This window comes from Salmo salar, chromosome ssa18, assembly GCF_905237065.1.
Source record: "Salmo salar chromosome ssa18, Ssal_v3.1, whole genome shotgun sequence".
Classification (NCBI taxonomy): Eukaryota; Metazoa; Chordata; class Actinopteri; order Salmoniformes; family Salmonidae; genus Salmo; species Salmo salar.
This window is the reverse complement of record NC_059459.1, coordinates 2,998,854-3,015,317: the sequence shown is the minus strand read 5'-3', so window position 1 is coordinate 3,015,317 and position 16,464 is coordinate 2,998,854. Positions and strand designations below refer to the sequence as shown.

General features: G+C 40.7%; 1 protein-coding gene across 2 annotated transcripts in view; it reads right to left on the bottom strand.

The window, feature by feature from the left end:
* wdr11 (WD repeat domain 11) overlaps window positions 1-16,464 on the bottom strand; it is a 226,940-nt gene that overhangs the window by 108,882 nt on the left and 101,594 nt on the right. For both annotated transcript variants that reach the window (XM_014154429.2, XM_014154430.2), the window contains exon 10: window positions 7,789-7,965. In XM_014154429.2, coding sequence (XP_014009904.1) covers window positions 7,789-7,965 — 177 coding nt within the window. The remainder of the gene's footprint in view (window positions 1-7,788; window positions 7,966-16,464) is intronic.

Genomic DNA, 16,464 nt, shown 5'->3' with positions numbered 1-16,464 from the left:
CTTTCAATATAAAACACAACCCGTCAATACACAACTGGACTCACCTGCTCCCGCTTCTCCAGCTGTGCTATTTACAAACAAACAGGTCACTGGCTCAACTGTTCTGGGGAAATATAGTAAGCTTCATAATGTAATGAGACAGATGAAATAAAAACAGGATCTGCTTCATCTCCCAAGGTATTGCACAAGTTGACTGCAGGTATTTACTTTAAAGTAGTTATAAATATTAAAATGTGTTACTAAACTTCAAAGGGATAGTTGAATAGGAACTTCAAAGGAATAGTTTATTAAAACTCTACCTGATGGTTTAGAACCTAAGGAAAAAAATGGCAAACAGATGTAAATGAGAAAATAGAGGAGAACCATTGGTCACAGATGTGAAAATGTTCATACCTGCTACTACAACCTAATATGCTGACTAGACCGGGGCACGCGCGTATGTCCGCATGCACCATAGTGCGCATGTTGATATTGTACATCCACACCAGACGCGATCAGGACACGCAGGTTGAAATATCAAAACAAACTCTGAACCAACTATATTAATTTGGGACAGGTCGGAACACATGAAACATTCATGACATTTAGCTAGCTAACTTGCTGTTGCTAGGTAATGTGTCCTGGGACATTAACATTAGGTTGTTATTTTACCTGAAATGCACAACGTCCTTTTTTTCTGGATGTTTGTAGAATTTTGACCCATTTTGAGTTACACAAAATGGTGTGTTCTCTACTCCAACAGTTACACAGATAAAAAGGAGAAACCTAGTTAGTTTCTAGTAATCTCTCCTCCTTCAATCTTCTTCCACTGTGGACTTTAAATGATGGTTGGCAACCAACTTTAAGGTCCATTACAACTACCCACTGGACTGGAGTGTGGACCTCAGTCCATCTTTCAATAGCCCACATGAGTATATTCTCCTAAAAACCAATGAGTTGGGAGAAGTGGGACTTGCAGAGAGTCAAGGGTCAAAAATAAAACAAAGTGAAGTTGTCCTGTCCCCTTAGTAGAAAAACACCCCCAAAGCATAATGTTTCCACCTCCATGTTTGACGGTGGGGATGGTATTCTTGGGGTCATAGGCAGCATTCCTCCTCCTCCAAACACGGCGAGTTGAGTTGATGCCAAAGAGCTCCATTTTGGTCTCATCAGACCACAACACTGTCACCAGTTGACCTCTGAATCATTCAGATGTTCACTGGCAAACTTCAGACGAGCATGTATATGTGCTTTCTTGAGCAGGGGGACCTTGCGGGCGCTGCAGGATTTCAGTCCTTCACGGCGTAGTGTGTTACCAATTGTTTTCTTGGTGACTATGGTCCCAGCTGCCTTGAGATCATTGACAAGATCCTCCCGTGTAGTTCTGGGCTGATTCCTCACCGTTCTCATGATCCTTGCAACTCCACGAGGTGAGATCTTGCATGGAGCCCCAGGCCGAGAGAGACAGTTCTTTTGCGTTTCTTCCATTTGCGAGTAATCGCACCAAGCTGCTTGGTGATGGTCTTGTAGCCCATTCCAGCCTTGTGTAGGTCTACAATCTTGTCCCTGACATCCTTGGAGAGCTCTTTGGTCTTGGCCATGGTGGAGAATTTGGAATCTGATTGATTGATTGCTTCTGTGGACAGGTGTCTTTTATACAGGTAACAAGCTGAGATTAGGAGCACTCCCTTGTGTGCTCCTAATCTCAGCTCGTTACCTGTATACAAAGACACCTGGGAGCCAGAAATCTTTCTGATTGAGAGGGGGTCAAATACTTATTTCCCTCATTAAAATGCAAATCAATTAATAACATTTTTGACATGCGTTTTTCTGGATTTTTTTGTTGTTATTCTGTCTCTCACTGTTCAAATAAATCTACCATTAAAATTATAGACTGATCATTTCTTTGTCAGCGGGCAAACGTACAAAATCAGCAGGGGATCAAATACTTTTTCCCCCTCACTGTACATAGTGCCAACTGTAAAGTTTGGTGGAGGAGGAATAATGGCCTGGGGCTGTTTTTCATGGGTCGGGCTAGGCCCCTTAGCTCCAGTGAAGGAAACTCTTAATGCTACAGTTTTCAATTACATTCTAGGTCTGTGCTTCTAACTTTGTGGTAACAGTTTGGGGAAGCCCCTTTCTTATTTCAGAATTACAATGCCCCTGTGCACAAAGCAAGGTCCATACAGACATTGTTTGTCAAGATCGTTGTGGAAGAACTTGACTGGCCTGCACAGAGCCCTGACCTCAACCCCATCACACACCTTTAGGATGAATTGGAACGCCGACTGCAAGCCAGGCCTAATTGCCCAACATCACTAATGCTCTTGTGGCTGAATGGAAGCAAGTCCATTGTGTCTAGGAATTGATATACATCTGTCTCCAAGTTTATGTTTTTGGGAATTGTAAATATTGGTGATCAATAGAGACATGTTTGTAATCTAGGTCAAATTGCTGTATAGCTAAAAATGTATAGCCATCAGTTGGAAAGCCTTAAATCCACTCTCAATAACAAACTGGAGGACTGAACTGTGTAGCTACATCCAATTAGACTCTGTACATTACAAAACCAAACACATTCCACAGAATTTGGAAACAGTATGCTGACCATCTTACATTTTCATTTTAGTCATTTTGCAAACGCTCTTATCCAGAGCGACTTACAGTAGTGAATGCATACATTTCATAAATTTCTTTTCCGTACTGGCCCCCCGTGGAAATCAAACCCACAACCCTGGCGTTGCAAACACCATGCTCTACCAACTGAGCCACAAGGGACCAGAGGATGTTTTGTATAGTTGCCGGTTTTGTGATGCATGTGAAAAAAATAAAAATAAAATAAATAAATGAAACGCTGTCAATTGAACACCGAAATTCCGAACTGTGGAGCAGTTGTAGGGGGAGGTTAAGTGCCTTGCTCAAGGGCACAACGGCGGGCAACGGCATTTAGGATTTCGATACCAGCAACCCTGGCATGCCAGCTCACTTTCTGGCAGATTTTCCCCGTCAGACCCGGGATTTGAACTGGCAACCCTCTGGGGGGAAAAAATGCTAGATGCTACTTGCTGCTCCTAACTAAACTAAACATAAAGCACTGTTGTGGCAGAAAAAGAGAACTGAACCGAAATAGCACCGTAACAGCAGGTGTGCACACCAGATAACACTCAAGAATATGCAACTTTTCCAAACTGTGATGTATGCAAACCTGCATACATTTCAGTCATTTAGCAGACAATCTTATCCAGAGCGACTTACAGGAGCAATTAGGGATAAGTATCTTCCTCAAGGGCACAGACAGATGTTTCACCTAGTCGTCTCTGGGATTCGACCTTTCGTTTACTGGACCACAAAGCTCTTAACCGCCAGGTTACCTGCTGCATGCACAAACACATATAGGCCTTTACCGAATCCTTCCTAATTATGTCTAGCTTCAACTAGCTAGCTTCTGACTTTGATGCTGTATGTAATACATAATCATGACTTTTGACAACGTAGGGGCAATGCTCTCTTCTCATATGTCCAGTGTTATTCTACAAACAACCAGACTACCTCATCTCTCTCTCTCTCCCTCCCACCCTCCCTCTCGTCTCCTGCTTTATCTTTATTAACGCAATCTATTCGCCAGGCTGTGTGGCAGTCATCTCAGGGGTGTTAATAATAGAAGAAAATGAACTTTCAGATGAAGAGATCCATCTTTTGCGTCATTTGGAGAGATCACAGAGCCAAATGAGATGAGCTGTCATCTCCTTACAGTAGGCCTACATCATAATCCTGCTTTATGTTACACAATCCTTACTGAATCAATAATGCCCGAGGGGTTTTGGTATATAGCCAATATACCTTGCTAACGGATATTCTTTATGCACGACACAGCCCTTAGGGTTAGGGTTATATTGGCTATATACCACAAACCCCAGAGGTGCCTTATTGCTATTATAAACTGGTTACCAACGTAATTAGACCAGTAAAATTAAATGTTTGTCATTCCTGTGGTATACGGTCTGATATCAGCATTCAGGGCTCGAACCACCCAACTTATAAAAATAATTTTTGCACTCAGACATGCTGACATTGTACAGTTTTACATCATAACATGCCTCAAGTAGTCATTTTGTAATTGTGTCTGTGATAAAAATGCATTTAGATTGAAACTGCTGGGGGGAAGTTAGCTAATGTTACCAAACTTCCACCATCAGTCTGAGTTCACCATCTTAGCTAGCTATATTTCAGATGGAGTTAGATCACTAAAAAGCAGCACGCAGACAGACCAGGGCCTGTATTTACAAAGCATCTCAGCAGTCGTTTCACCCCAGGACCCAAGAGGTATTACAGTCAATGCTTATGAATTTACATAAATCAATGACACTAACAATAGTTGAATTGTTCAGCAACATGTGCAGTGCATGCTAACATGGTTTTGGTGATAAATGGTACATAATGTAATGCATACTGTGACATGGCCCCGGATGGTGACACAGATCTTCAAGCTTCCTGAATGAATACTGGGTCCTTCAGTAGTACCGGAAGCAAGGGCCTTACCTGGGAGCACAGCAACAGTCTCTCTCTCTGGCTCGCAGCCATTCTGTCAACATGTATTGTATGTATAACCACTCAAATTCATTTAAACTGCTACAGACGCAAGCACTGACTTATATTCACTGTCTACTTGTCCCATTCTTAAATATTGTCTGGAAAAGGGATATATATATTTTAGTTGACACCTGTGTGATTTGTCTGATATACATTAATAAAAATGTAATCACTCTGAAAATGACTTGCATTTATTTTAGACCTTTTGAATCAAAAGCTCTCAGTATTTGTCTATATGTTTAACTTACCACAGAAGTCAGTAAAAATGTGAAGACCAAAGTGAAACATGCTATGAAAAAGTTAGTTTGTAATCATTTTGTCATGCCAAAATGAGGCCATTGAACAAATTGAGTCCTTCCTCAGGGAATAGTCTGTGGATAGCTGAAAACAGGGTGGCATTTTTTTTTTTTTTATGTACTGCTCTAGAGCTCCACAGCCCAGCTCACTCAACTGGGGATGGACATGTTAGGTTTTATTAAAGTCTGGACAACATTTACAGGGAGAGAGCATGAGTTTGAGTGAGTAGAGTAATCCAATCCAACCATTGGCCCTGGATAATATTCCATGTCATCACACAAGCAGACTGCCACAGTGAAGAAGGTTTACAACGTGTATCAGGAATACTATTATGAGTGGAGCTTATCTCTCTGTGCTCTGGAGATCACAGGTATTTGGTCACAATCTCTCAGACAGGGAGTTACTCCAGGAGTAGACCGGTGTATTATGCATAGGGCTTCTCCACTCCTTACACTGTATGAGTGGAGTATTAGTTTTTGTAACGGTATCATGCAACGTAAAGAAAAAATAATAATATGACTTACTGAGATGGAGTGCTCCATGTTCCTGCTGGTAGCATCTCATTCACATACTCATCATGGTTTACCACCACCACAGCTCCGCCCTTTTAATTTTTATTTAACTAGACAAGTCTCTGAGTCAGAATTCTTAACTATTATGCACTAAGTGGAATATATATATATATTTTTTAAACATCCAATGCTCGTCTCTGTTCTTTAGGGAGATCATTACTCTTCCCGTTTCTTACTCAAAATCTGTGACAACTTTTTGCGGTGCTGCTGACCCGTGTTGGGCCATTCAGGGTATCCTCTTCCCCCTCGCTTGCGTCCTAAAAAAATCATTGATTTAATCCGAATATGCATCAAGAGAAGACACACTCGAGTGTGGAGGTAGGGTAACCTGTTTTGGGTAGTCTGACGTCAATGCACATCGGTCTACGGCCTCGCCGGGGATTCCCTCTCCAGATACACCTTATTCTGTTCATAGTCATTGGAGTGCCGCTCAAACTTATAATTTTCCTCGCTCTGACGTCCTGCTCCAGGTCAGTCTTGAATTTCAATAGTGTGCTCTATATTTGTGAGTTTCTCCGAGTCAGTTATTGCTGCGTGCAGTTGTGATCTCCCGCTTGTATCTTCTCATGTATTCCACCCAGTCGCTCAGTTATTTCCTGGATAATGAAAGCCATGAGATCAAATGAGCATTTGTTCGTAATTTGGCACCACTGGTCACAGAAATTCTCATCGTCTCTGCCGATTGTGGGTGCCCTCTGGATTCTAAGGCCTCGTGGAATCAATTTCTTCCGCAAAATGTCGCTCAAAGTGACGGCGTGAAGATTCATACGTGTCTCTGTCATATAGGTGTTTCAGTCTCTTTTGTAGTGACTCCGTTGTTTCAACTGGATCAACATGATTGTCAAACAAATAGTCTCATCATAATACGGGCATAATCTTCTGTTGTGAATTCAAATGTCTTATTGAGGTTGAAATCTTCTTAGATTTTATTTTCCATCTCAGGTCCACCTCCATTACGCACCACCAAATGACGGTGCGTAATGGAGTCTTGCAGTTTGGAGTGCCGTATGAAAAGGACGTACCGTCTATAGAAAAGTTTGTGGTCATACGCACATCATTAAAAACATAGGCGCTGGGCTAATAAAGAATACTAGTATAAAAGAAGGCCCCCATTTCCCCCCATCTATCAACAGTAGGGCCTGCTCCGCTCCTTCTTCCAAAAGTTGAAAGTGCAGTACCCAGCTAATAATCACTCCGACAAATGCCACGAAACTGAACCTAAACTATACCGAAACAAATTTCACACATAACAGATGAAATACATTTAAGTTAAGTATGATGGGGAGAAAGGGGGAGAAGTGGTGAGTTGATGAGCGAGTGGAAGTGAACAATGCATAATTATGTAATCACCAATTGTGAAAAAAGAACAGGGTGGCCCATTCTATTTTATTGATCCATTATAATTCTAATCTTAAAATGGTATGTATCCTATATTAGTCTACCAAATCAAAGTGGTCTCATCAGTCTACTCTGGCCTACTTGAAATCAAAGTGGTCTCATCAGTCTACTCTGGCCTACTTGAAGTAAGCTACACAGTGAGAGCGTGTGTAATTGTACATGCTGACCGGCTTTCAATGTCTGGGAAAATATCCACATCGGGCAGCAAGTGAGCAAGTGTTGGAGAATGTGGAGATAGAGTTTGTAGAATCTTACCTTGGCAAGGGGAGAAATGTCACCATGGACAATTTCTTCACTTCACTGTCATTGACAAACAATTTGCTTGCAAAGAAAACAAGTTTGGCTGGCACCATGAACAAAGAGAGACAGGAGCTTCCTCCCTCTGCGCAAAATAAGGCACCTGCACAGCCGTTGTACTCCACAACAGTGCTGAAGAATAACAAGACAATGGGAAGACAATGAAGAGAAAACTGGAGACTATTACACACTACAACCAAACAAAGGTATCTCAAAGTGTGTCAAGCAAGTGAGTTACAAAAATTGTGTCAACAGCTAAATGAAATCCAACTGATGCCATTGCGTGAAGATGCACACAATAAGCACGAGCTGACAATAGGACTATTTTTGACTGCTGTCATATCAACTTATATTCATTATATTGCCATTATTGCTTTTGTGCCGAGTTTAACACTTTATCAAGGCCACTTGATGCTTATAATGTTTAGGCTACTGATGTTTCATTTTTTTTTATTTTGACGTTATAAAAAGAAGCTGTTACCGTGTTCCAACACATAGGCTTTCTGTTTCATAGTAAGAATGGATGTTCATTAGCTTGAAAAGGGGTCCATTCAAGCGTTAAAGGGAGATTTGAGGTATGAGCAAGCATCTATCCAGTCGTGTGTGTATTTAAATCCATCCCAAGTACAGGGTCACACTCATCTGCAGTACTCACCCACAGCTAGTAGGGGCTGGTAGTGGTTGATGTTCTTGGTGGTCAGTGGGGGGCACATCCTCAGGGCGAAGGGGGGCAGGGGAAGCCCTGACAGTAGCCCCGTCAATAGGAACTTCAGCTGTACCTCCTGCTGCAGTGAGGTGGGTGGTGGGTCTGTTCCTGAAACCAAACTCTGACCTGGATACACACCAACACACAGGATGGAAAGGGTTAACAGAGATCTCACCGTCTTAGAAGGAGCAGGACTCAATCTCTCTTGGAGGTCATTACAGAAAGAATAAATAATTAAGTTATATTTCCCAAGCCACAGTTTACAACCACCATTGCTAGGGGTTGTGTTCAATGGTTGTTGATCATTAGTAGACAACCATTTTCAGGTCTTGCCATATATTTTCAAATAGATTTAAGTTAAAACTAACTCGGACACTCGAGAACATTCACTGTCTTCTTGGTAAGCAACTCCAGTGTAGATTTGGTATTGCGCTTTAGGTTATTGTCCTGCTGAAATGTAAATTAACATATTGTGCCTTGTTGTAAAAAGGATGTACGTTTTGGAATAGTTGTACTCTGTACAGGCTTCCTTCTTTTCACTGTGTCAATTAAGTTAGTATTGTGGAGTACCTATAATGTTGTTGATCCATACTCTCTTTTCTCCCATCACAGCCATTAAACTCTGTACATGTTTTAAAGTCACCATTGGCATCATGGTGAAATCCCTGAGCAGTTTCCTTCCTCTCTGCCAAGTGAGTTAGGAAGGACGCCAGTATATTTGTATTAACTGGGTGGATTGATACACCATCCAAAGTGTAATTAATAACTTCACCATGCTCAAAGGGATATTCAATGTCTGCTTTTTTGAATTTTTTTAACCCATTGGTAAGCATTGAAAAACCTCCCTGGTCTTTGTGGTTGAATCTGTGTTTGAAATGCACTGCTCGTCTGAGGGACCTTACAGATAATTGTTTGCGTGGGGTACAGAGATGTGGTAGTCACACAGAGTGTGTCCTTATTATGTGACTTGTTAAGCACATTTTAACTTCTGAACTCATTTACACTAGCCATAACAAAGGGGTTGAAGACTTTTTAACTCAAGACATTAAAGATTGTCATTTTTTATTCATTTGTAGAAGAAAAAAAAAAATCGAAAAACATTTCCACTTGGACATTATGGGGTATTGTGTGAAGGCCAGTCACAAAAATCAATTTAATCAATTTTAAATTTAGGCTGTAACACAACAAAATGTGGACAAAGTCAAGGGGTGTGAATACTTTCTAAAGGCACTGCATGTGATGTAGTGTGCTCTCTGCAGGTTGAGGTCAAGCTCTCCTCCACTTTGAGCCAGGAGAGATTAACATGCATTATTAATATAAGCTGTCTGTGTACATCCAAAGGCAAGCCGTGCTGCCCTGTTCTGAGCCAATTGCAATTTTCCTAAATCCCTCTTTGTGGCACCTGACCACACAACTGAACGGTAGTCCAGGTGCGACAAAACTAGGGCCTGTAAGACCTGCCTTGTTGATAGTGCTGTTAACTGAACGGTAGTCCAGGTGCGACAAAACTAGGGCCTGTAGGACCTGCCTTGTTGATAGTGCTGTTAAGGTAGAGCAATGCTTTACTACGGAGATACTTCTCCCCTTCTTAGCTACTATCAATATGTTTTGACCATGACAGTTTACAATCCAGGGTTACTCCAAGCAGTTTAGTGACCTCAACTTTCTGAATTTCCACATTATTTATTACAAGATATAGTATAGGATTTAGTGAATGATTTGTCCCAAAGACAATGCTTGTAGTTTTAGAAATATTTAGGACTAACATTCCATTACACCCACTCTGAAAGTGTTGCAGTTGCTGTGGTAGCTGACATGTACAGTCGTGGCCAAAAGTTGAGAATGACACAAATATTAAGTTTCACAAAGTCTGCTGCCTCAGTTTGTATGATGGCAATTTGCATATACTCCAGAATGTCATGAAGAGTGATCAGATGAATTGCAATTAATTGGAAAGTCCTTCTTTGCCATGCAAATGAACTGAATCCCCAAAATACATTTCCACTGCATTTCAGCCCTGCCACAAAAGGACCAGCTGACATGTCAGTGATTCTCTCGTTAACACAGGTGTGAGTGTTGACGAGGACAAGGCTGGAGATCACTCTGTCATGCTGATTGAGTTTGAATAACAGACTGGAAGCTTCAAAAGGAGGGTGGTGCTTGGAATTATGGTTCTTCCTCTGTCAACCATGGTTACCTGCAAGGAAACACGTGCCGTCATCATTGCTTTGCACAAAAAGGGCTTCACAGGCAAGGATATTGCTGCCAGTAAGATTGCACCTAAATCAACCATTTATCGGATCATCAAGAATTTCAAGGAGAGCGGTTCAAATGTTGTGAAGAACGTCCAGCAAGCGCCAGGACCGTCTCCTAAAGTTGATTCAGCTGCAGGATCGGGGCACCACCCGTACAGAGCTTGCTCAGGAATGGCAGCAGGCAGGTGTGAGTGCATCTGCACGCACAGTGAGGCGAAGACTTTTGGAGGATGGCCTGGTGTCAAGAAGGGCAGCAAAGAAGCCACTTCTCTCCAGGAAAAACATCAGGGACATGCTGATATTCTGCAAAAGATACAGGGATTGGACTGCTGAGGACTGCGGTAAAGTAATTTTCTCTGATGAATCCCCTTTCCGATTGTTTGGGGCATCCGGAAAAAAGCTTGTCCGGAGAAGACAAGGTGAGCACTACCATCAGTCCTGTGTCATGCCAACAGTAAAGCATCCTGAAACCATTCATGTTTGGGGTTGCTTCTCAGCCAAGGGAGTGGGCTCACGCACAATTTTGCCTAAGAACACAGCCATGAATAAAGAATGGTACCAACACATCCTCCGAAAGCAACTTCTCCCAACCATCCAGGAACAGTTTGGTGACGAACAATGCCTTCTCCAGCATGATGGAGCACTTTGCCTTAAGGCAGAAGTGATAACTAAGTGGCTCGGGGAACAAAACATCGATATTGTGGGTCCATGGCCAGGAAACTCCCTAGACCTTAATCCCATTGAGAACTTGTGGTCAATCCTCAAGAGGCAGGTTGACAAACAAAAACCCACAAATTCTGACAAACTCCAAGCATTGATTATGTAAGAATGGGCTGCCATCAGTCAGGATGTGGCCCAGAAGTTTATTGACAGCATGCCAGGGCGTATTGCAAAGGTCTTGAAAAAGAAGGGTCAACACTGCAAATATTGACTCTTTGCATCAACTTCATGTAATTGTCAATAAAAGCCTTTGACACTTATGAAATATATATATATATATATATATATATATCTAAATATATATTTTATAATATATATATATATATATATATATATATCTAAATATATATTTTATAATATATATATATATATATAAATATATATTTTATAATATATATATATATTTTATATATATATATATATATTTTATATATATATATATATATATATTTTATATATATATATATATATATATATATTTTATATATATATATATATATTTTATATATATATATATAAATATATATTTTATAATATATATATAAATATATAATATATATAATATATATATATATTATAACGAGTACTTTTGGGTGTCAGGGAGAATGTATGGAGTAAAAAGTACATTATTTTCTTTCGGAATGTAGTGAAGTAAAGGTAGCCCAAAATATATATATATATATTTTGGGCTACCTTTACTTCACTACATTCAATATTTAAAATCACCCAGAAAATATGCCTCTGTTGATATCACATATTTGATCAAGCATTTCACATGTTATCCAGATACTGACTGTTAGCACTTGGTCTATAGCAGCTTCCCACCAGAATGGGCTTTAGGTGAGGCAGATGAACCTGCAGCCATATTACTTCAACAGTTTTTAACATGAGATCCTCTCTATTCTTTACAGGAATGTGGTTCTGAATATAAACAGCAACACCACCATTGGCATTTCTATTTTTTCTGTAAATGTTATAGCTATTGTATTGCTACCACTGTATCAAAGGTATTATCTAAGTGACTTTCAGAGATAGAATATGAATATAATCTGTTACTAGCAAATTAATGATTTCATTAATCTTTTTTATAAAGCTACATATGTTAACATGGGCTATTTTGAGCACTTTTCTTCTGCGATGAATACTTATATTGCTTTACTGGAAAGCTTAGCAGTAGTAGGTATGTTAGTATAGGGTGAGCTGCACACAGTGGACTTCCTCCTAGGGCACACCAGCTCAATGCTAATAGTATAAATCTGGTTCATAAGCACATGATTACGGGGACATACATTAGGGTAATTACATTGTCTACCAAACTCCCCTGGTGTAATGTACATTTGCTGAAGAATTATGACAATTCTGCGTCAATTTGGTAGGTATTAACTGAGCTGGGCTTGGGTCATTGATAAGTCATTGTCTCAACACAGCCTTATAATGCTGTGAAAGGATCCATGAACCCAAATGACTTGGAAGGATCCCATCCTCCTGATAAAATGTGTTTTGTTTCCAAAAGGTATCGAAATTGTCAACAAAAGTAACACCCATTGAGCTGCAATAATTACATAGCTAGTAGTGAAAAGAAAGAATCCTGCTAAAGCGTTAATGCCACGATTCAGAAAGGGCCCAGGGCCAGATATGTGTATTTTGTTAGAGTCTAGCAGACAGTCATTGAGCTCTTTAAAATCCAGTTTCAACTGTTCAGAGTTGCCCTTCATAATGTAATTAAAACCCACATGGACTACAATAGAATTGAATTCCATGTCCTGATGTAGTACATTCGGGAGTAGCTTTAGTAATGTCATTTACTCGAGCTCCGGGGTAGGATATTGTTTTTGCATAAGGAACGGTCACGTCTTCCCATGGAGCTGCCCAAAATCACAGCTGGCGAGAAGGACGAGGAAATCCACCCACTCCCACGCTTCACAGGATTCTGAGAACCATTTATGGATGGGCGAGAGGCAGGATAACTTGAGCACGTGGCTCCCAGCGCAGGCCTCTAACAGATGTCGAAGCCCCACTCGATCCAGAGCAGGGACGGAAGGTTGCCGTCGTCGACTTTTAAATCGTAGTAGTAGGCACTGCGGCCGCAGACACAGGCACTGCCAGCGACAAAGGTGAAGGAAGATCAGGCTCCAGGACGGCGAACATATTTGTTGTTTGTATCCTCTCCGGGCCTCTTGTCGGGAGTGTAGACTGCTTTGGGGGAGGCCGCTGTCTTCGGCTTCCACGGCTCGTGACATGTGACCATCGTTGATTGCCTTGCTCCTCTTGCTGTGCTCCTTCGACTCAGCTAGCAGATGGGGGAGGCCTGGGCAACACCGGCCAGTCGGATGACGACAAGGCGTAGATGCATCCAACAAGCGAGAACGCCGTACAACCACCGGCGTCGAAAATGTAAACATTCCACTCTGCGTTTTCCCCAGTTTCATACGTAGGCTGGCGACCTGTGCAATCAAGGAAGCCATCTCAAGCCTATAATCCTCGGCAAGTAAACAATTGCCGCATTGAAAATTAGAGTGATCCTGTTTGTCCCTAAACAAAGTAGTAGAAACAGCTCCTACAGCGCTGGAACCGTTCATTTACTTCTGCAGAAAAAGAGGGCTCCATTGGACAACTAATTTGGTACCAACTTTGTTAGCTTGATGGCTAGCAGCTTAGCATCTTTGTCAACCTGTCTGTGAAGCGGGAAGTTGTGGTCAATGTTCACTTGTCCCTGATGGAGGGTGCTCCAAGTCTCTTATCGCTGGCTACATATTAGATGGAGTTTGTTGCTTGTGACCATGGTGCGAGTGAATGGAGTTGGTCTCTCAGTTTAGAAACAGTAGGGTTACAGGTTGTCCCGTGGTTTGTTAAAGTCAGATACTTTTGTAAGGAAAATAATTACCTGAGAAAGAGCAGGGAATTTGACGGTTTTGGTTTTTGACTGGTTTCCGGTTTTGAGAATGGCTTTATCTCAGAGATTAGGGTTTCTGTAGTCAGGTTGGGTAACTGGGGCTCCAGTGCTTATACTGCACATTGTTTTTCTTCAGCTAAGGAAGTTTTATGTAAAATAAATAGAAAAAAGTATAAAAGTTAGGTAGTGGTGACAGTTTTTTTTATTTTGGGGAGATGTTGTGATAGGGGGGGAGCAAGGTTAGTGTTAGGACATAAACAAATACACTATGATACAATTCCACACTCCATCCCCCAGGTGGCAGCAACTTTGTCCAGATGCTCAGCTTGGTTAATAAGCACATCAGGGGCCGCATTTATAACCGCTGTGTAAAATTCACACAATTGTTCTTGGCACCATTTAAAAATAAATATTGCGATTTATCAGTTATGATTCAGATCCACATTTTGGTACATTTATTTACCATGTATAGTCATATTTTCCCCAAAATATATTTGAATAGCATCTGTTTATAAAGCCATACATACGCATGTTTCCCGTTATAAAATCAGACCTGTCACAAAACCGTGGCTCATGAAAGAGCATAAAACGCCTCCATTGACCTTTTATGGTGACAAGAACGCCCTTTATTTGCACAATAATTTGGAACTATTGGCATTATTAGGCTACGGCATGCAAAAGATATATGGTTGTTCAATATTTTTGACTCACCACCTGGATTCGGTCTTATGCAGCAAAATTTGAAATTGTGTTTTTTACATTGGATAAAAGTAGAGACTCAGAACTACAAAATGGTATATCATACACTGCATTTGAGGAACAATGGGAAAGTTATTCTGCTTTGAAAATTGATCAACTTGTAAACTCACTTTTGAGAAAATCGCCTTTGAATATTTTGGTATCTAGTGAAGAGTGCTTCTTTGTCAACACCCACTCAGCATCGTTCATACCCTCTTAAGCTTTAGCCCCACCCATCTCGTTTCGCTCTCGGAGCGCACACGTGACGCTCTGGCCAATTATTTGTTTACCTCTGGTGAACATGAAAACAGCATAACCAGCTCTGCTGGCAACAATTTCATGACACTTTTTTGCTTGACAGCTTGAAAGGCAGTTTAGGATACTACAGTGAAAATGGTTAACTTTGTTAAAACAAGGCCCCTAAACTCTCGTGTGTTTTCTGCACTATGCAATGATATGGGCAGCGACCATGTAACACTTTTACAACATACAGAAGTGCGCTGTTATCAAGGGGCAAAGTATTGACATGTTTTTTTTTTTTAATTGAGAGACGAGCTTAAAGTTTACTTTAGTGACACATTTTTCACGTGTCTCATCGCTTGCATGATGAGTTCCTCACACAACTGGCCGATCTGGGTGATGTTTTTTCTCGTCTGAATTATTCGAATCTAGGATTACAGGGACTCTCCGCAACTATATTCAATGTGCGGGACAAAATTGAGGCTATGATTAAGAAGTTGTTGCTCTTAGGTCTTTCCATCATTGTATGATTTTTTGTGTGCAAATTAACTCAAGCTTACGGACAATGTCAAATGTGATATAGCGAAGCACCTGAGAGCTGGGTGAGCAATTTCGCAGGTACTTTCCAGAAATGGACGACTCAAACAACTGGATTCGTTATCCCTTTCATGCCCTGCCTCCAGTTCACTTATCGATATCTGAACAAAAGAGCCTCAATGAAATTGCAACAAGTGGTTCTGTAAAAATTGAATTGAATCAGAAGCCACTGCCAGATATCTGGACTAGGATGCGCTCAGAGTATTCTGCCTTTGCAAATCGCGCTGTTAACCTCTTACATCTAGACGTTCCGCTAGCGGAACACCTGCTCCAATATCCAATGATAGGCGTGGCGCGAATTACAAATTCCTCAAAAATACAAAAACTTCAATTTTTCAAACATATGACTATTTTACACCATTTTAAAGACAAGACTCTCCTTTATCTAACCACACTGTCCGATTTCAAAAAGGCTTTACAACGAAAGCAAAACATTAGATTATGTCAGCAGAGTACCAAGCCAGAAATAATAAGACACCCATTTTTCAAGCTAGCATATAATGTCACAAAAACCCAGAAGACAGCTAAATGCAGCACTAACCTTTGATGATCTTCATCAGATGACACACCTAGGACATTATGTTATACAATACATGCATGTTTTGTTCAATCAAGTTCATATTTATATCAAAAAACAGCTTTTTACATTAGCATGTGACGTTCAGAACTAGCATACCCCCGCAAACTTCCGGGGAATTTGCTAACAATTTACTAAATTACTCACGATAAACGTTCACAAAAAGCATAACAATTATTTTAAGAATTATAGATACAGAACTCCTCTATGCACTCGATATGTCCGATTTTAAAATAGCTTTTTGGTGAAAGCACATTTTGCAATATTCTAAGTACATAGCCCAGCCATCACGGGCTAGCTATTTAAACACCCGGCAAGTTTAGCCTTCACCAAAATCAGATTTACTATTATAAAAGATTGATTACCTTTTGTTGTCTTCGTCAGAATGCACTCCCAGGACTGCTACTTCAATAACAAATGTTGGTTTGGTCCAAAATAATCCATCGTTATATCCGAATAGCGGCGTTTTGTTCGTGCATCCCAGACACTATCCGAAATGGTAAATCAGGGTCGTGCGCATGGCGCAATTCGTGACAAAAAAAATCTAAATATTCCATTACCGTACTTCGAAGCATGTCAACCGCTGTTTAAAATCAATTTTTATG